The sequence below is a fragment of the Pholcus phalangioides genome, unplaced genomic scaffold (assembly GCF_987345545.1).
Source record: "Pholcus phalangioides strain wild (caught in Gottingen) unplaced genomic scaffold, Ppha-v1.0 ptg000009l_1, whole genome shotgun sequence".
Classification (NCBI taxonomy): Eukaryota; Metazoa; Arthropoda; class Arachnida; order Araneae; family Pholcidae; genus Pholcus; species Pholcus phalangioides.
Window position 1 is genome coordinate 54704924 of NW_028301602.1, and position 22328 is coordinate 54727251.

The 22328-nt window shown below is 34.9% G+C and overlaps 1 protein-coding gene across 2 annotated transcripts in view; it reads left to right on the top strand.

Annotated features, from left to right (window-relative positions):
• The first annotated feature begins 232 nt into the window (after positions 1-232).
• The window catches only part of LOC149083319 (kelch domain-containing protein 3-like), a 45337-nt gene continuing 23241 nt past the window's right edge, over positions 233-22328 (top strand). The window contains exons 1-8 of one of the 2 annotated variants that reach the window (XM_089236554.1): positions 233-516; positions 2141-2302; positions 6623-6784; positions 17240-17427; positions 18413-18623; positions 18984-19070; positions 20372-20480; positions 20589-20698. In XM_089236554.1, the coding sequence (XP_089092680.1) occupies positions 2152-2302; positions 6623-6784; positions 17240-17427; positions 18413-18623; positions 18984-19070; positions 20372-20480; positions 20589-20698 (1018 nt within the window). In that variant the 5' untranslated portion in view covers positions 233-516; positions 2141-2151. Of the gene's footprint in view, positions 517-872; positions 891-2140; positions 2303-6622; positions 6785-17239; positions 17428-18412; positions 18624-18983; positions 19071-20371; positions 20481-20588; positions 20699-22328 lie in introns of those variants that run through there. The other variant, XM_089236555.1, reaches the window with a different exon arrangement.

Here is a 22328-nt window from a genome sequence, read left to right on the forward strand (position 1 = left end):
TCCATTTTGATTTTTTTAGTCATATCTCCAATATTTGGCAACTTTGTTTACTTTTGGCGTCATTTCTGGCAATAATTGGCAATGTTCCGTATTTGGAATCTCAATTTCCGTATTTCTTCCGAAGAAATATGGTCAGCCTACTCATACATCTTTGCACTGATCTAATAAATCTAGGATACATGCACTGAGCTTACTTATAGCTTACTTATAGCTCAGTGGATACATGCAAATTTTGTTGGAGCTAGTGCCCTCTATACAAGCATTCACTTTGTGGGTTCAGCTGGAAAAGGAATTTGTCGCTAAAGGGAAGGTGAAAAGATTACACTTTACAAAGTAGCTTTGCCTCTGGGAAGTGCAAGCGAGTCCGAAATTGTCTGTGCATCGCGAAATATTGATTTCCTGTGTTTTATTCTCGGCAATCAAGCTTAGAGTCCGATTAATTCATGTGATGGTCGCTGTTATTCAATAGGAAGAAATTAATTTTCCTTTTGTCTTTTAAAAGAAATTGTCTTTGTGGTGAGGACTGTTTATTTATCACGATCTCCAATAATTGATTGCGAATATGTATGTAATAGATTAACAATAGCTGAGACTCGTTATTTATTGTTTCGCGAGTATAATTTGCATCTCGCTCTCCTCCTCCTAATGCTTTAAACGGGAGAATGCGATGCAAATAGCGCACTTGCGCTGTGTTTTTGGAATGGAAACTACGTCTTACTAATAAATCGGAATGCAAAGTGTATAATTTTCTTTGAAAGGTTTTGTTTCATTTGTTAATGCTGGTTTGTGGTTTAACTCGACGTTTGTGGTATAAAAATTAACATTCGGTTACCAGCTTAATTTAACAAACATGGACTGGTGAAACTTTTATTTGGTGTAAATAATGTAATGTTAGTGTAAATATTATCGTTTTAGATTGTAGCCAAAAAAATTCAAAAACTGTTTGTAAATTAGTGATTTCTCGCTTATGCATTGGTGCAAAGGAACGAGAGAGAAAAAAAGATAAAATAACAGAGGTGTATAACGCAGGGCCAGATCTTGAATTATGTGAGCTAGAAGATGTAATTTCTTAGGGTTCCAGCTGGAGGGGAGGGGGCGAATTTTTTATCACCAAAATATACGCTTACACTTGAAAAATGCCCAAAACTGGCTCTGGTACAAGTGAATAGCATCATTTCCCTATACCTTAGATTGGGAGTACAAAAATACTCTTGTAACTGAGAAGAAAGAGGGTCTATATGTGAATACATATTGACATATATAAACATATCGAAGGGTACAATGTGAATATAGGTCATACACATGTATGTGGGAACAACCCATATCCCTCCAAGATAAGTGCAGTTAGTTTTTGTGTGTAGCAGAGTGAGGGCAGCAACTCTGATTTGCCCGATTCCTCCAAATGCGTATTCATTATGTGAATTTGACTTACCTTAACGTTATTAGCAGTTGCTCATCAGATTTCGTTGAGGTATCTGTATAATATATGACAGGAATGATAATCCTCATTTTTTAATTTCAGGTACATGTCACTTTCCTGATTCTGTAGAAAGTCGTAAAATTTGTCTGATTCCTCTGATTGTATTGCTGAAACAAAGTCTATAGGGTCAAGTGGGGTAAAGTGGTCAAGTGGGGTAAAGTGGTCATACTGAACATAAAATGGCATAACTTAAGAATTTCAATTGATATTACTACCAAATTTCTGTTTTAACTTTCACTTGCTAGTAGCAAAGTTTTTCACAAAATAATGTCAGTTATGAAGGGGGTTGTTATATCGAGCGTCAACTGTGTAATATCTTCATCCGCTGCTAGAACCACTGAACATTTGATTTTTTTTTTTTTTTATTAACCTAGTTCATGAGGTGTAGCATGGCATGTAAGCTGTCATTTTTGCTCAGTTTCCCAAACTTTGAGATTTTTTTTAGTAGGGCAGTGTGAGAGGGAGAAGAAGCAACTCGTCTCTCAAGTTGAGCCTATTAGATATAAATCTGAATATCCCTGTGTGAGGAGTCTCTGAAATTGCTCATTCTACGCTACTTAATACACTAGTAGAAAGTGTTGTGTATTGGTTATTTTATCATGTTTATTCCAGATGTATATGGCAAATTGAGACAATTTTTTTGTTATTGAATTCTTTCAGCCTAGCATACCATGTACTGGACGGTTCATCTCCAAAGTGGCTTACAACGTGTGAATCACGCTGCAGTTGCTGTGGGAAAGTATATTTATTCGTTTGGTGGTTATAGCAGCAATGACAATTATAATATGAGAGGAAAGATTGATGTTTATGTAATTAACACAGGTTTGTAATTCACAATTTTAATTAAGTGAAATTTTTCATCTAGTGCTACGATTCCCAATGTGGGGAAATTTGATTTTAACAATCATTTTTTATTCGTATTTGATGGGAAAATAATTTCTCTGAATTAATGAAAATTCCACATTTAATGAAAAAAAAAATCACAGAATTAATGAAAAAATTAATATTTGGTAAGGAAATAATTTCAGAATTAAAGAAATTCATACCCAATGAAAAAAAGATTCACAAATTAATGAAATGTCATATTTAATGAGGAAATTATTTAAGTATCAATGAAAACCCATATTTAATAGAAAAATGATCTCAAATTAAGTAAAATTCTATGGGGGGTGTAGGTACGCCCTATCTGCCTCGAAGCCCAGAGCCCTGTTGGGTTTCTGTTAAGATGCTAGTGCAGGAATCAAGTACTACTTACCAGCCATTGGGGGGTCATTGAATTTTTTTTGTCGTGCACTGCCTTAAAGATTGAAAGCTGTTGTAGACCAGGTTATAAGGCTTTCCAGTTTTTGGACTTCCTCCACATGGATTCTGGGGGGGGGGGGGGGGGGGGGCTAATGCTAATTCGAAATTTCAAGTTTTTTAACCTTGTATATATCGCAGTGTGTCTTTTATAAAGGTGCATCAGGATAAAAAAAAGTTGGGAATACTGATCTAGTAAAAGCATTTGTATATGATTTGTAGAACAGCTATACAGGGTTCGTACAGTGCTTAAAAAGTCATTAATTTTCATTTCCTTTTTAAGGACCCTTAAAATCCTTCCAGCTGTTTCTAAAAAAAATGTAGACTTTTTCCCCCACCCTGGAATATTTCCTGCTAGGTTGATGAATGATTGATGATGAGTAGTACTTGATGCTGAAAGAAAGTCCCTGGAAAAAAGAAGGAAAAGAAAACATGGCGTGTCGGTGGGTAGGGAGATTTCTTTATAGGGACTTCAAAGAGCCACCCTGTAGCGGGTGGGAACAGCTCTGCCAAAGCTGCATTGAGTTCTTAATGCAAGAACCTTTCAAGCTGCTTTGAGCTCTGCCGACAACCAGCGCAGCTAAGAGATAACGGCACCTGATTCGTCGGACTACAGTGGTCACACCCGCTTGTAATATTCTGAGAAAAATGGGAAAAGAAGAATTGTGCTATCAAAAAAATTGACAATGAAATTGAAATAAAGAAGTTAGCTAAGTTCTAACTATGTCATTCCTGCCAGAAAATGATGCTACTACCAGTGGTGGGAACTCTGCGCTAAAATTGACATCTTACTCCTATAGTGTATTTTTGCGTTTTTCTGCGTCAATATTTTTTTGTATACTTGGAAACTCAAAATACCTGCCTTGTATGTACCTTAGGCCGGGATTGCACTATGAAAGTTTGATAAAATCCCTTTTATAAAACTCGGAAAATCCAACCAATAAAGAAAAGCTCATAGATTACATTCGTGCAAATGCAACTGATAATCTTATTGGTTAAATTTTTTTTCAAATTTTAAAAAGCTCTTTTAAAAAACTTTAAACACTGTAAATCCCAGCCTTGGAGAAGAAACAGAATTACTTATATTTCTCCTATATAGTATGTACAATGACAAAGCTCAGCGCATTAAATTCCCAGATTTTCAGAAAAGGGCACAAAAAAAGTTTTGTTTTCGCGTGCCACGAAACGATTCTTTCCCAGGGAGCGTGCTTTATTCCTTCGTACATCAGCGCCACGCCTTCCTCCCATCTTCCATAGTCTAACTTAGAATTATACGAGAAAATCATTTTGAATATTAATTTCACTCCTCTCCAAATTTTTAAGGGGAAGGTATTTAAAAATATGTATATATTAATATTTTAAAATTTTTTATTTTTTTAAGCAGTATTTTATCTTATGAAAAAAGAAGTTACGTAAAATTTGAAAGAGTTTTTCAGTCCTCTACAAAATTTGGCAGATTGAAATTGAATTTAGATGCATATGGGATTTTCCTGCCAAGTTCCCGCTTTTTTCCCCTGAAAATCAGATTGTGGTAACCGCAGCTCCTTATTCAAATTATCGGCCCCTCATCTGGCTTTTTTTTCATCATGAAACCCTGATCATATTTTTGATCGTACAGCTGAAGATAGTTTTACTTAGTCCAGTGTTTCGCGACAACCGACCACGGTTTTCGTTTAAAAATAAAGTCACCACTGTGGAAGCCACAGAAATTACTATGGTCGATCGTCATTGCATCAAATCATGATGTTTTGTGGGAGAAAAAATTCATTAAATTCCCAGATTTTCGGAAAAGGGCACAAAAAAAAGTTTTGTTTTCGCGTGCAATGAAACGATTCTTCCTCAGGAAGAGTGTTTTATTCCTTCATACTTCAACACCACCCCTTTCCCCTATCTTCCAGCTCTAGATTTTGTCCACAAAAATCGGATTGTGGTAACCGCAGCTCCTTATTCAAATTATCTGGATTTTCATCCTGGAACCCGATTATATCCTTAATCCTATAGCTGAAGAGGGTTTACTCTAGTTTAGTTCAGTGTTTCGCAACAACTGACCACGGTTTCAGTTTTCAAAAAAAAATTTCCCCTGCAAGCAGGAGAAATTACTATGGTCGATCGTCATTGCATCAAATCCCAATGTTTCATGGGAAAAAAAAAATTCATTTCATGAATTACAGTATAAGAGCTAGTCCGCCGAATTGAGAGTTAATTTTAAAATTTTGCCAAATAACGAGTGCTAAATCTCCAAACATCATGTTGTATGTCCTGAAATTTGCTCTCATTTTGCAACAATTTCTCTCTGAGTATAACTGAAAAACAAGAAGGAAAATTGAAAAACTTAATTCTAAAGAATTTGTGCATGTGTTGATTTATTTTAAGCGAGAGGTGAATAAAGAGTTGCTGCAAATATAAATAATTTTGTAAAAAAAATCTTTTTGTCAGCTGTGGTTTTTATTTTGAATAATTGGGGGAGGGGGAATGAATATCAATCTCTTAAAATTTTTATAATTTATGTGATGCTGTTACGAGTTATATTTTTGACCAAAACTTGAAGGTTTTAGAACACTTTGATGACAACAGAAAAGTATGTATGTGGATTGATTATTTTATAAATTTTTATGATGCTGAGTAACAAATCAAAAGTTGTAATTTCTGAACAACTTCTACGTCTATTTTTGAAAAGAGGGACAATTTCTTTGGCAAATTAAAAATATATATATAAATTTGCATATGTGCCCGCCTTTTTTTTGTTGTTGTAAAACTTGTAAGTTATGAAGTTTGTCACGACTCCTTAAAAACTGCTTGAAACTCCTTTAAAAACTCCGTAATTTTTATTTAGGAAATTTTGTATGAACCCTGCTGTAGTATAATTCCTTTTGATGATTTTTCTTTCTTTGGCAAGAAGAGCACCCGAAAGTATGACTAGATGTTGCCAAGAGTGAAATGGAGTCATGCTTTTGGACGTCTTTCTTGCTAAAGGAAAAGCCAACAAACATATTGCCAAAGAAAAAAAGCGAAACAACATTCTAAGACTAAATAAGGGATCAAGATTGAAATTTAAATCATTTTAGACGAGGTACAAGATTGAAAGTAATGAGAACTAGGACTCTTTTAAATTTAATGGTCAGGGCAAAAAACCTCTGGATTTGGTCAAAAACAGTCTCTGGGTTCAATAAAAACATTGTTGCAGGATTAAAATTATTAAAGGCTAGTGTGCAACAAATGACTAAAAATTACAACATGAAATGTACAATCTGATAAAACATCCAAAATGAGATATTCTAACAGAGAAAAACAATATATTATGCTAGGAAAACGGTACATATATGATACAATGTGTAAACCAACAAAAAAAACTGCAAAACAAACTAACGGACTCGATTAATTCAAAGTGGCTCTCTATGCAAATGTCCATTATTACTAGCAACCTCTAAGGGGTGCCATCACCTTCAGATGATAACCAACAGTAAAAAAAGGAATGGCAACTCCTAGAAATAATAATAGTGGACAAAAGAAACAAATGGAAAAAAAATTGTGACCATTGCTGGCCAGGAAGAAAAGAGCCAACATACTAGAAGGGAAATATACCAATGAAAACAGGAATTATACCATAACTGTTCCCCAATCGGTTTGTTGTTTGCTGCTATTTAATTTGGGTGAAGTTTTTGTTTTTTAATAGTTTTTTGAAATACCATTGTTCCTTTGTAACAAATATAACAAATTTGACCTGTAGTTTAGGTGGTACTGATTCTATATATAATAATTTCTAGCTTAATATGTAGGTATTTTTTTATGATTGAGCATTGAAATATATATGAAATAACTTTTATATCATCTTGAATTTTCTAGACACACTGAGATTGAGTAAACTTGAATACACAGCGGAAAGTGAAAAGGCCATACCTTTTCAGCGTTATGGTCATACTGTTGTGGAGTATGGGGGTAATATTTATCTGTTAGGTGGCCGAAATGATTTTCATTCATCTGAGACCTTGCACTGCTTCAATATCAGTGAGTTGACAATATTTTTTTTTTTAATATATTTTTCTTAAGCTTATGTAAGTATTGTAGATGCTGTGCTGATCGGAATCATGGATGATGTTATCATTCTGGTATCGTTGTTATTATTTTTACAGGTGTTTTGCTATTTCGATGCTGAGATTGCACCATATTCCCCCCCTCCCCCCTTATAAGCATAGGTGTAAAGTTATTTGAAATATTATGAAGATTCCAACCCAATATCTCTAGTTATTAGGGGTGGTCCCATTGCAGTTCAAAATTTCAGTTTATTAATCGACTCTATCATTCCTGTTAAAACTTCCATTAAAAGTTTATAAATTTAGTTGATTAATTTAACAAAATCAATTGAATGTTTTAAATTATGTTCATCTATACATAACATTTTAGATCAATGGCCATATTCTTTAATCACTAATTTTTATGAACATTTTTCGGCATTCTGTTTAAAGATAAACCCAAAATATATTGTCTCTACTGTGAAAAGCAGTTTTGGCATATTCGAGAAACATCAAACCTACCTCCCCCTCCCAGTATCATTTGGGAGTAAAACCCTTTTGTAGGTATTTCCTAAAGTTTTTTTAAAAGGAAACAGATCAAAAGTACACTGCTCAAAACAATTAGGGGAGCACATGGTTTTAACAAAATTACCTGAAGATGTATACCGATAAGTAACATAAAATGAATCATCCATAATTTAGAGCCTAGCAGGAAACGGAAGAAGAAAACTTCATATGCAAATCAAAGTTCATGACGTCAAAAACCAGAAAAAGGAGATAAGGGCAGAAATCGGGATGTTGCAGAAACATCTGTTTTACTGCCGTAACTGTGAAATTCGATTGCGCAGAATTTTTTTTTTGAGACAAGGTGACTTGAGGATGTCTCAACAACGTGATTTGCCGGAATCCATGGCATGGCGTGTTATAGGCAGACTGGAATCCGGGCAAACACAACGTAGTGCCGCGGACGCTGTTGGAGTCGCCAGAAGTGTTGTTGCAAGGCTGTGGAATCGATTCCAAGAAACAGGAAATGTTAGACGTCGACCAGGGCAAGGTCGGCCACGCGCCACTACAGCAACTGATGACCGGTATATACGGTTAACAGCCCGTCGAAACAGAACAGAGAATGCTACGCAGCTGCAAAGACGGTTGCTCTTGGCAACAGGACGAAGGGAGTCCAGCCAAACAGTACGTAATCGGCTTCGTGAGGGAGGGCTCTATGCACGTAGGCCAATGGTCTGCATTCCGTTGACCTCACGCCACCGTGCGGCCCGAAGAAGATGGGCTGCTGAACATCGAGATTGAGAGCAACATGATTGGAGCCAAGTGCTGTTTACAGACGAGTCCCGATTCAGTCTGGAATGTGACACCTTACGTGTTCTGGTATGGAGGGACAGGGGCACTCGAAATAACCCCGCATTCGTTCGTGGAAGGTCACAATACAGACGATCTGGTTGGATGGTATGGGGTGGAATCAGCATAGGCGGACGTACGGACCTGCATATCATTCGGAATGGCACTTTGACGGCCTGAAGTTATGCAGACGAGATACTGCGACCTCATGTCATCCCTTACGCTGGAGCCATTGGAGATTCCTTTGTTTTCCAGGATGATAATGCCCGACCGCATAGAGCTCGTCTGGTGGAGCACATGCTTGAAGCTGAAACAATACAGCGTATGGAATGGCCAGCGTGCTCTCCTGACCTGAATCCAATCGAGCATGTTTGGGACATGCTCGGACGACGCATTGCTGCGCGACCAAGGCCGCCTGTTACTGTCCGAGACTTGCAGATTGTACTTCTTGAGGAGTGGAACAGTATTCCCCAAAGTCTGATCGATAACCTCATCGCATCCATGGCAAACAGGTGTGCAGCAGTCTTAGCTGTTCGAGGAGACCACACGCCCTATTAAAACTCATGCATCATGTCTAAACAGTACTTTTTTTTATCGTTTACATGTAACCAAATTGTTGCCCTAAATCATCTTTTCACGTTTTTTCCATATTTTCAAAGAATTAAATCTTAATTCCAAATTTTTTTACATCTTTTTTCTGTATTGCGCATTGATACGCGTGTACTGTCCATTGTATGCCAATACGTGGCTGTCTCACACGGTTTTCTTCACTTTTTTGCTTGCTCCCCTAATTGTTTTGAGCAGTGTAGTTTCTAAATCAGTGACTAACCTAAAACAACTGAATTTCTAAAAGACAAGATCCAACCAGGATATGACAAGTACAGTCGAATCCCATTACAACGAACACCAAGAGGCCGGAGGAATCACTTCGTTAAAACAAAATTTCGTTATAAAGGAATTACAGGTTACCTAGTGTTGTTCCTATATAAACTTATTCGGGGATTGAAAAGTGTTCGCTAAAAGAAATTTTCATTATAACGGTATTCGTTAAAACAGGATTCGACTGTATATATAGCGTATTAAATTACTTTATGCAGAGATGGCCAGAATTTCTTAATATATTTATACTTAATATATGTATAGTGAATAAGTGCATGAAACGGATATTTTTTTGTATCAAATTAGTGTTACCAATATACTACATTTGTTCTGAATGGTTAGCGTTCAAAAATATTCTATTAAAATATCGATTAAAAATTTTTGATTAATCAGTTGACACTTTTAATCAATTCTCAACCCTATTATGGGGACTGTGCCAAATATTAGGGAGGGGGGCCATGAGCCGAGATTAAACGTTTGCACCTATGCTTATAAGCAAGGCCCAGATATTGTTGCCCGAAAAAATCTTGAAAAATAACACTAAAAAAACTGCTATCAAAATAATAAAAACAGTTCTCTTGAAAAACCTATTATGTTCAAACGTCAAAAGAAAGTTTTGACAGCATCAAAATTGTGTATTTTTTTCTCAAGTTTTTTTTTCCTTTCTCGTTTAGATTTCATCAAAAATAACAATTTTTCGAATAAAAAAGAGTTATGATTTATGAATCAGTTAGGAAACACTGGCGTTATGGCCCCACTAGGGTGAGACTGACAGGTCTCCAGCTTGAGGAGTGAGATGATTCTTATTTTTTGTTTTTTCACAAGAAATTCACTATTGAGTGGCCCGTGAAAAATCTAATTAGTAGGCCCATGTTGCAAGATGAGGAAGGCCATGACTGCAGCAGGGAGGGAATAGTGTTTCCTGCTGTAAAAAACGAAAAATTCACCCTCCCAAGAAAATCCTGTGTCTGTCTATTTTATTTTGCCAAGAAATTCAAGCGTATTTTTCCTAAGTGCTCAATGTATATTAGTTTCAGAGTTCACACTGCTGATTGGCATTGTGCCAAATCGTGACAAAATATTTCATTTGGCAAATAAATAATAGATCGGATTTGTCAAATTTTGAGTGTCCATGCAACCATTTGACACGTGCAAACATCCGGAAGTGAAATTTTTGTTCGCCAACCGCAAAAAATGTTCAATGACTTTCAGTATGGTTCCAGAGGAAGGTGGGGAGTTGACAGAGGCAATCAACCTTGTCTGGAACCATGACTAGTTGACTGCACCCTCAAGAGCCTACATGTCAAAAACAACCTATTGTCTAAACCTTTTACTCTACAATTGTCCTTTCCTTGAGGAGATGTGAGAACCATATTTCTTTCCTAGTTCCAAGAAGAAGAAAAAATACAAAGAAAAACCTCTGTAACTTTTCCCCTCTTTCTACTGTGGATCACGATCGCACAACTTTAAAAAAAGGTTTTACTACTTTGAAGTACAATTGAAGCAATTTACTTTATTGTATTGATGTAACCATGGGTGGTTTAAAAATAAGATAACAAGATATGTAGTTGCATCCATGAATGAGAAACAGTATACTCAATTTTCTAATTTGAGAGTGGTTTTTTTTGTCCCCCTGCAGGTTAAACATGCTGGAAATTAAGATACTTTGGCGGCTATCTACCGGCATTCAAAGACTGCGATTTAGTGTAAATTCACTTTGTTTCTACAATATTGCGAATGAGAAATTTTTTATTTTTTTAATCTCTCAGGATTGGGGAATGCCTGCCCGTTCAAATTGTAAACAGTTTTCTGACATCAGTTTGGGGGGGGGGGGCTCTCATCTGTGAAAAACTACGTTGGACATCCACTAAGTTTTGTCATTTAGCTGCTATGTGATCGTCATTATTTCACGTCACGAAAATTAGGGGTGTGTATGTAGAATCTGTATTTGGAGAGACAAGGATTTCTTCTATCGAAATTTTAGGCCACTAGAAGGGTTTGACAAATCGCAGGCGTCAGGTCAATTATAACCAAGGGTGGATCTAGAGATCTTGGTCAGTTTCTTTCAGTTGACCAGATTCAGTTTCTTGGCTGAAAAATTTCTGAAGGGATCTATATTTTGTATTTATCTAAATGTACAGGGTGTCCTGTAAGTACTAATGTGGCCTTTATCTCATCAACCGCCCATCGTATAGGTATATAGTTTCAATTTAAAAAATACTCAAATGGTGTTCAAACATTATAGCGCACCAGTTTTAAGAGAGAGAAAATAGTGTGTAGACAAATGAAAAATATAAATTTTTTCATACGGTCCCCCTTCTAACTTTCAGTTAGAAAGTTGTTACCCTGTCTCTTCTGAGGTCGACAAAAAATATCAGTTTCCAAGTGCAATATTTTTTTGCAGATATTTGAATCCAAAAATCTGAGAAAAGTTGGGAAAGGAGTGTATCAATGAGGAAAAGAAGTGTTGCCCGTTAAGTTTTTGCTATTCTTTCATAATTCTTGAATTCAAATATCTTAGTGAACATTGCACCTGAAAACATAGAATTTTTTCTTGTTTGCATCAGGAGAAACGGGGCAACAACTTTCTAATTGGAAATTGGAGCAATGAGGAGGGGGGGGGGCATAAAAAATTCCAATTTTTTATTTCGGGGTCATTTAAGTATTACGTCAGCATCTAGGGGGGTTCCAGATTTGCTGACTTTTGATGACAAGGGGGGAGGGGGGTTTGAAGGTTGCTTACGTCATCAACCACCCTTTTTTGAAGATATGAAATATTCTAAGCTGCTGGACAGTGGGAGGGGAGGGGGGTCGGTGTTTTGCTGACTTTTGCCAGGAGGGGGTTAAAAATGGCTGAAAATCTGCTTACGTAATACTTGAGTGGCCATTATACCAATACGACAGATGGTTGATGAGATCTAAAAATATAACTTGCATTGTGTGCAACCCATAGGTTTAATTTGTGGGTCATGCAGTCGACACCGCTTATTACATAGCTGCCAAGTCTCCCGAATTTTTCGGGAATCTCCAGAATTTTTACGAAAATCACAAAAATCCCTAATTGTTCCTAAAAATTCCCTACTTCATTAAAAAAATCCCCGCTTATGAAAACAATCCCTAAGGAATTTCTTGTGGGGCATGAAGCCTCTTTTTTTTTTCCCCTTTCGAAATGACGTCACACGTTGTAAATGGGGAAATTCCCTTTTTAAGGAAGTTTTACAAACCCTCTGATGGTAACAAGAAAGTTGTTTGTCTTATCGTGCAGGGAAATGGTTTAGCAGCCAATAGTCCTGGATAATAATTGAAGATTCTAGTGACGCGCATATGGTCAAAATTTCTTTTGTTGAAGTTACGTACGTGCGATATAACAAAGCATGAATAATGATAAGCAAAACATATTTAATCAATTTTAAAGATACTTATTCCGATGAATTTCCTTTCATCAAACGTTCCAGAAGAGGGCTGACTTTTCCTTTTTGTACAAGTTGTGTTACGGACATAAACATCGGTCATGGAAAGACTGTCATCATCACTCGTGAAATGAAAAAAAAACATCAAGCAAGTGTCACAAAAAGTCAGTGTTCTTCAAAAATTGACGGTGTTTTCCTTCATCTTCCGATGATTTTGGGGTCATTCGCGCCGAATGTTTGTTCACAGTGTTTCTGATTGAACACAATATTTATTTTTACATCATTGAAGTTTTGGCCTCCAATTTCACTTGTTTTTTGCGTAGGAATTTTATTCCCAAGGGTTTAACTTCCATGTGTGTAAAATCCCTATTTTAATTTGACTTCAGTAGGGATTTTATTCCCTACGCTTTAACTTATGTTTGGAAAATCCCTATTGTATTTATTAGGGAGTGGTTTTAGTATAATATACGGGTTTGCGCGAAAATCTCCCGAATTTTCATTTTCAAAAGTTGGCAGCTATGTTATTAGAATCCACTTTTGCATAGACCAGACCAGTATCATAACATGGAAAAAATATGTTTATAGTTATTGAGATGTGTGAAATTGTTATCAATTTTTTTTTTCGTGTTAAAAGTTTTTTTTTTGCTCATTCTGAAGCTAAGGTTAGGTTTATCTAAACTTATTCCTCTTCTCCCCCCCCCCCCCCCCCCCGTAAGCGCTCTATCATCGGATTGCAAAACCATGTAGGAGGCTAAAGCAGAATGTGTTGCATTGTTCTGCAATGAGCCCTCAGCCGATTGAAAATGTTCTGTGGTAAAAATTCCCATGTATAATAGCTTTTTTCTACACTTTTCTTAAAATTCTTCCAGATTGTTCTGCATCGCACATTTCGCCACATTCTGCTTTGGGGCTCCCTTGTTGACAAACATTCCGTACTTAACTTTTTAACGGCCAATGTTCCCAATTGAGAACATACTTATACTTTTGATTAATTCAAAAAATATACTTTTCTTTCACGGAAATAGCTGATTTTTTTTCCCCTGAACATATAATGTTCTGAACTTAATTTAGAAAAGACAAAAGTTATTCGGTTCAGCTTTTATCATATCAATTTATTATTTTAAAATCACCCATTTTCAAGGCAAAATATCTCCTAGTTTATGTTTTAATTATTAAAATAGATTTTGTAAACATACATGCATCTCAATTTTTTTTTAAATTCTAGAATATTGCCAAGAATGATAAGAAATGCTCATTGAGATGAAAAAAAATTTTCTTCGAATTCCAGGGAACGTTTCCTATGATTGTTCCCAATTGGGAACATTGGCCACTACTGACTATTCTAAGTGCAATGCAGAGGAGTGGCATTCCAAAAAACAATTTATTGCTTTTTCCCTCTTTCTGGTGTGTCTGAAAAGGAAAGAAAAGTATCAAATTTCACATTCCGATGTTTATATGCTGCACCCCCTTTTCTTCTGTGACTGATGTTGCCCCCCCCTTCCTGCCTTCCCTCTATGTTTTGAGTGATTTTGTTGGTATGTTGGTCTTTCAGTTCTCAGTTGATATCTGGTCTTGTGACTTTCTACACCTCTTTTTACCATCTTTTTTGTTATACTAGTAGCTTATTTGACTGAGTTTGAGAGATTCTGATGTATCACATCTTTCTGATGAAGAATTCGAAATGTGCCAGCTACTGCCTGATGAAAATGAGCGGGTTACAGATGAGGAAGACATCAATGACAACATGTTTGGCCCAGTCATTCCTGCAGATGTTTGTGGATATCTAAGTGTTTTAAAATCACCACGTAGTTTATTTGTGGGGGAATTTGCAGATCCTATCAACATGCCTTCTGCATCAAAATTGCCATTTCAAAGATCAGATAATTACCCAGTCAAAAAATAAGAAAACGTCAAGTGCCAAACGACTAAAATTCATGCAACCGAAGTGTAAAAAAATTACTGCATTCGACCAAAATATAATAAGCGAATCTACTGAAGCAATCAGTCATAAGTTTCCTAAGCTAAGTGCAAGCCGGCTCGATTGATATTTTTTCAAATTTTTATTGCAAGAGTACCTCAGTTACTTGGCTGAGATGAGAAATATTTATGTCACACAACATGGATCGAATTTGAAAATTGAGTGGAAAAGCAAATTTTTTTGGATTGGTTTTGCTAAGTGGGTATCACGGAATACCAAGTGAAAATGATTATTGGGGTACTTTCAGAAGACACAGCAGTACTGATCGTCCCCACTCTTATGCCGAGAAATAAATTTAGAGGATAAAAAAAAGAACTTCCATTTGATGGATAACTCTTTCTTACAACCCGGTGATGAGTTGGCTATCTATGATGACTTAAATGAAAAATTCATTCAGTTTAGGTTGTTTCATGGTAAACTAAGCATCGATGAATCAATGGTACCGTATTACGGTCATCATTCAAGTAAGATGTTTATATGGGGAAAACAGATTCGCTTTGGATTTAAAATTTGGATGATTTGCTCAAACAATGGTTTCCCATATAAAATGGAAATATATGCTAGGGTAAGCAGTCTTCGGAGCCTGTGCCTTTAGGTACCACAGAGTTGTAAATAATATTTTATCTTTATATTTTTAAATAATCTTTTAACTTGCCATTGGATCCATACATAAACCTAAACCTGTATGCATGTATTCTTTTGTGAATTTTAGACCAGCATTTCAGTTCATAAGTTCTTTATTATAATCCAGATATACATGCCTTTTGAGTATATTTGAGAGAAATTTATTTCTATCATTTTAAAATTCTATATGTATTCTTTAATTTTTAAAATAAATTTATTAAATGATGACGAATTTTGTATCATCCTGTACAGATGGCTTCACTGCGAAAAATATGTTTAGTCACATCCGGCCAATGTTCCCAATCGGGAAGACAATGAATCAATGTTCCCAATCGAGAACATTCAAGAAAATGCATAGGGAAATTTTTTTTCTTTAATTTCTCGATTGATATCTCTTAACTAAAAAATCAGAAGGAGAAATTTACAAAAAAAAATGAAAATCAGTTGGAATCTGAATTCGGCCGGTAAAAGGTTAATGTCCTAATCAGTATTCGTTGTGATCCATGTATACATGGAGCTGCTTTTGTAATTTCTTCGGTATTTTTCAGTTCACCGGATTCAAATTTCTTTTTCCCCCAAGATTTTCTCAAGGGATCCATAAAACATGTACTTAAAAAGAAAAAACATTGTAATATAAATTACGCAGTTCCATTTGAATGTCTCATAATAGCTGAATATACACTGAAGAGCCAAAAAAACTGGTACATCTGCCTAATATTGTGTAGGGCCCCCGCGAGCCCGCAGAAGTGCCGCAACACGACGTGGCATGGACTCGACTAATGTCTGTCCATGAATCTGTAGGAGTAAGAGTGGGTGGAGATCTCTTCTGAACAGCACGTTGCAAGGCATCCCAGATATGTTCAATAGTGTTCACATGTCTGAGGATTTAGGTGGCCAGCGGAAGTGTCTAAAGTCAGAAGAGTGTTCCTGGAGCCACTTTGTAACAATTCTGGACGTGTGGGGTGTCGCATTGTCCAAGTCCGTCGGAATGCACAATGGACATGAATGGGTGCAGGTGATCAGACAGGATGCTTACGTACCTGTCACCTGTCAGAGTCGTATCACTCCCCATACCATCACAGAGCCTCCACCAGCTTGAACAGTCTCCTGTTGACGTGTAGGGTCCATGGATTCATGAGGTTGTCTCCATACACGTATACGTCCATCAGCTCGAAGCAATTGGAACCAAGACTCGTCAGACCAGGCAACATGTTTCCAGTCCTCAACAGTCCAATGTTGGTGTTGTCAGGTCCAGGCGAGGCGTAAAGCTTTGTGTCATGCGGTCATCAAGGGTACACGAGTGGGCCTTCGGCTCCGAAAGCCCATATCGATGATGTTTCGTTGAATGTTTCGCACGCTGACACTTGTTGATGGCCCAGCATTGAAATCTGCAGCAATTTGCGGAAGGGTTGCACGTCTGTCATGTTTAATGATTCTCGTCAGTCGTCGTTGGTCCCATTCTTGCATGATCTTTTTCCGACCGCAGCGATGTCGTGGATTTAATTTTTTTACCGGATTCCCGATATTCACGGTACACTCGTGAAATGGTCATATGTGAAAATCCAAATTTCATCGCTACCTCGGAGATGCTATGTCCCATCTCTCGTGCACCGACTATAACACCACGTTCAAACTCACTTAAATCTCGATAACCTGCCATTGTAGCAGCAGTAACCAATCTAACAACTATGCCAGACACTTTTTGTGTTATATAGGCGTTGCCGACCGCAGCGCCGTACTCTGATTGGGCCCATATCTCTTTATTTGCATACACATGCCTGTACCAGTTTTTTTGGCTCTTCAGTTTACAAATGCAAGATTTTAGTTTAAAGTGGGGGGGGGGGAGTCACATTTTTTGAAATATTAAAAGGAATGATTGACCATTTTGCAACCAATAATATGGTAAGAAAAAACAGTTGTCTTGTTTTTTGCCAATTACTCATTTACCATATGCCCTGTTAGAACAAAAGGCATGTATGGTCACCAAACAGGATTTGTTTTGGATACAGTTATCATTCAATTATTGTTATCAGAAACCCAGAGTCCCGATGTGATCACACTAAGCTCCATGGACTGTATTGCTTTGTCTTCAGACATGTGAAAGTATAATGCTGGGTTACACTTTTTGTGGTGAACATTTCGTATGTGAAGTAGTTGAAAATTATCAATATTTTCATTCTGATGTTTGAACCATTTTTGATTGTAGAGGAGAGGAAATGGACTCTTCCAAAAGTCAGTGGGCCCATTCCAAAAGCAGTTGATGGCCACACTTCATGTGTCATTGGGAGCTATATGTATGTATGGGGAGGATATGAAGAGGAAACAGAAATGTTTGCTGAAGTTTTGCACAGAATAAATCTAGTCACATTCACGTGGGAAGACATTTCACCAAGTGTGGGTATTTTTCAATATTTCTAGATCACCATTCGCAATGTTTATTTTTTTATTATGATGCCCTCTTTTTACACTGCACCTCATTATAGCATGCATTTAGATATTTCATGTCTTTCACTGGAACTGCTGTTAAAAAATTAATTCCCATTAAAACAGTTATTATACAGTACAAACTGTGAAATCCACATAATTTTGGCATTTTTCTTCTAATCATTTTTTTAATGCTCATTATAATTGAAAAATCCATTACAGTTCTTTCATAATTTCAATTAGTTATTTGAACTTTCCCCAATATATAGTTGTACTCTTGGTATTAAATTTAAGCTTCACTTGTGTACAGTAGCACTCAAAATGAAAGGAAAGCTAAATCCTCTAAAATCCACTATAAACAAGAAAACTAGGAACGTAGTCCAAAACATAGACTAATTATGAGTGAATCACGTGTAAAACATGGCCTAAACATTATGGAGTTTTTTGATTGTCGGCCAGGTGAAAAACTTCATTATTACAAGAATTATTAAGGTTTTTATTGTTTATATTACCGTTAAATACGAAGGTATAATATTAAATACCAGGTGAAAAACTTCATTATTACAAGAATTATTAAGGTTTTTTATTGGTTATATTACCGTTAAATACGAAGTATGGGGATGCTTCCTTTTCTCACTGTGTTAGTCTGTTATACCTTCCAGAAAACACACGGGGCTGATTCTGTTACAAAAATTACATTCAATAACCTCATGTTGTCATTTACACACATTACTACTGGGCACATGCTATTATCGATATTTCATTAGATTTGAAGATTTATTAGTTTATATGTATTCAGAGGTTCAGTAATCTCTATTTTACAATAAATATGTCTATTTCAAATGCATGTCTGATATGAATTTGGATTGTCGCAATAATTTGGCTATATACAAGTAATCCGTTTTTATATTACGTTCATGTTAGAACTTATAATATGTGCATGTATTCACATTAGGGAACACCGCCTGAAAGTACAGATTTTCATACAGCATCTGCCGTTGATGATAGAATGTACATTTTTGGTGGACGGGGACCTTTCGACAGGGAAAATCAACAGATAGAAAAATATTGTTACCAGATAACTTATTTAGATACTACAGAAATGAGGTGGGTGATACCTGAAACTAGTGGAAAGGTACCTAATGGTAGGCGGAGCCATTCAGCAGGTAATAAATGGTTATTTTCACTTGAGTTTCAAAAATATACTATTGAAGTTTTTTGATAATTTAGCTAGATCTCAATAACTAAAATTACTTTAGCATTAAATAAGATCTTGTTTTACATTCAAATTTTTTTTTTCTTTCCTTATCATTACATTAATTATCAGCATCTCTGTTTCAATACCACAATTTTTTTTTTAATTTCCTGCTCCCCATGATGGAACAGACAGTTTTTCAAGATTATTGTAATACTTTATATTGATAAAAATTGATTTTTTTTTTTTTTTCAGCTACCTTGTGGGGTAATTTGCCTGTTGTGGCCTTTGTGTATGCTTAACCAGAACTAATGGACTTTTTTATTTTCAGTTGTCTATGAAAATGAAATATACATTTTATGTGGTTTCAATTCCATGCTATCAAAACATTTTTCAGACATTCATCGGTTCAATCCAAGTAAGTGCTGTTGTAAGTAAGAACTGATAAGTAATATACATAATTATTTCAAGCTTTCGGTCAAACTTTGGTCTATTATCTTCATAGTTACTGGGATAAGAGGGTTTTTTAGACTTAATTTTTCCTATCAGCTTATTGCAGAAAAACCTGCCAAAGATAGACCTTTAATGAAATGGGGACTTATCATAAAAATAAATAAAAATGTATATTTTCTTGTGGATGATTTGTGTTTTTCAATGGTGGAGAATGTGTTTAAGAATGACATTTCTTATTGCATTTCAGGGAAATGGAGTAGGGGTCTATTTTAACCTTTATTTTCTCAAAAAACAATCATGTCACATTGGTTACCCCACTTTTGTTTTGAAACATTCCTACTTGAAAACAATAAGCACTTATCCTTTTATGCTGGTCAGGGAGAGAAGCTGAACAATTTAATGAAAGCTGGTTTCAGAATTTCATTTACTTATAGTTTGCATTGGTGAGGAACAGGTCTTGAATTTTAACATAAAATAAATTTTAAAAAAATGGAAGAATTTACAGTAAATATAACCTATAAAAGTTATTGTTCCCTGTCCCTGGCCTGTCAGTTGAGTACAGTCAAATCCTGTTATAACGAACTTCAAGAGGCTGAAGAAATCACTTCGTTACAACAAAATTTCGTTATAAAGGAATTCCAGGTTTATGCATTGTTCTTATGTAAACTTATCTCGGGGATTAGAAAAGTGTTCATTAAAACAAGATTTTTGCTATAACAGTATATTCATTAAAACGGTATTCGACTGTACTATATTTTCATGCACATGTGTTTGAATCATCTTACATAATATAAATGTGTGTGATCACAATCTATTGTGACCAATGAAAAATTCGGAAGTATGTGAATATTTTGGAAAAATTTGCATTACTGGGTACCATAACCAGAAGTATGAGTGGAGTGTAATTCATTCTAGAAAAGCTTCATATAAAAATTAAAAGCAATGGAGAAATTTTTACTTTGTTGTACAATATTAATACTGATCTAAGAATCAATCTTTTTACAGTGTAATGTGCCCAGTGTATTAAATGCAAATTTGTTTTGCTTGCAAGACAAGTACAACAGTGGTCTGATAATGATATTGACTTCAACTTGACTCAAGCATTATGTTCACATGTACCAACATTCATAACCTTGCATTAAAAAAAGGTGATCTCTCAAATGGGAAAACAAGATAAAAATTCCATTTGAAAAGGAAAATTCTCCTGTAATCATGATTTTTTTTTTTTACTTTTCCTCCCTCTCTATTTTTTGATTTCAATTTTAGAAACTAACAGCTGGTCTGAGGTTATATACAAAGGAGAAAGCCCATGTGCTCGAAGGAGACAATGCTGTTGCATTGTAAATGACCGGCTATTTCTGTTTGGTGGTACAAGGTACATTCATTTGAGTTGCATATCATATTTCTGTCTTAGTTTGTGTGTTTGGACTTTGATTCGGTTATATTTGTTCATCATTAAATTCTTTAAAATGTCTGTTTATAGTCCCAGAAATGATGAAGTTCAAGCAGATCACATGTACAGTATGCAAGAGTCTGAGCTTGACGAGTTGCAGAAACTTTTTGACCATTCTGATTTATTCGTTTTGGATTTCTGTAAGTTTAGTTAATCTTGAAACATTGCGATATCGAAGGTTTATTTATTTATTTATTTATTTATTTATTTATTTATTTATTTATATATTTATTTATATATTTATTTATATATATATATATATATATATATATATATATATATATATATATATATATATATATATATATATATATATATATATATATATATATATATATATATATATATATATATATATATATATATATATATATATATAATTTTTTTTTTTAATTGGACTGAACACAAAACATGTAATCAAACTGAGGAAAACACAAAATAATAAAGCTCCACAAAAAGTAACATTACGATGACACACACTCTGTGGCCCCAAGGGACTGATAGTCCTTTCAGTGGATCAATATAAGTTAAATTAAAGAGTTAATTGAATTATGCAACAGCCTTGTTACAGTACTAATTGATTAATATTTTATAAAGTCATATATATATTTTTAGATATTTTTTTAACTGAACAAAGAAAAAAAAAATATATTTAAATATAAACATATAAAATTAGTCAGTTGACGAACACAGAATACAATGTGTATTCACGTGTATTTTTAAGTTGATTACAGGAATGATTATATTGTTGATGTTTTTATAATGAATTATTTTAATTGCGTTTTTTTTATGATCCATTATTGTTGTAGTATAGATTCTAAACTATTGTTTTTATTGAGAATATAAATATATTGTGATTGGATCTTATGTTATTATTTGTATGATTAGTTGCATGGTATTGGTTCATTATTTTCGGGCAGTATATCTATAATTCTTTTGGAATAGCGTTTTATTTGTTTTCGGCACTTGATATAAGTTATTCAATCTAGATGAGGTTCTATTTTGTTTCATTTCTAACCATTTATTGTTTAAGAATGAGAATTTTATTAATCTATAAATATGTAGTTTTGTCTTATATTTAGTTTGTGACATTCTGTTATATAATTGTTTGCTGTAATGTTTGTTATTTGGGATCTTTGATAAGCACCTCCCCCAACAGTGATTCTATATGTTACTATTGAGTTTATCCAAGCATAAAATAAATTTTTTAGAAAGTTATTGTTGATTGTGTTTTTTAATCTATATAAAATGGCGGCATATGTTCTTAATTTCTTTATTTTTTTACATTGCGAGTTCCATTTTAGGTCAGCTTGTATTATTATTCATAGGTAGTTGTATTCATGAACTCTTATCAATTTCATGGCAATTACATTGCGAGATATTTTGACATGAGCAGTGATCATGGATTTTGATTTTTATGTTAGTCAAATTATTTATATTTCTTGTTTTTAGCAAATATATTTGGTTTTTGTGTATTTTATTTAAGTTTATTTTCTTCAGCATGGTGTTGAGTTTGTGTGGGTCCTCTTTGATTTTTTTTTTTAGTAAAGTCACAATTTTGGTATCCTCAACATTCAGTATAGTGTCATGTGCGAACAAGATTAATTTGACATTTATATTTAGTTTGAATATGTCATTTATGTAAATAAGAAATAATATCGGCCCAAGGACAGATCCCTGGGGGAGTCCTTTTTTTAACTTCTAGGAATGTACTGATTTCTTTATCTATTTTAACTGCTTGTTTTCTATTAAAGTAATATGTTTTAAACC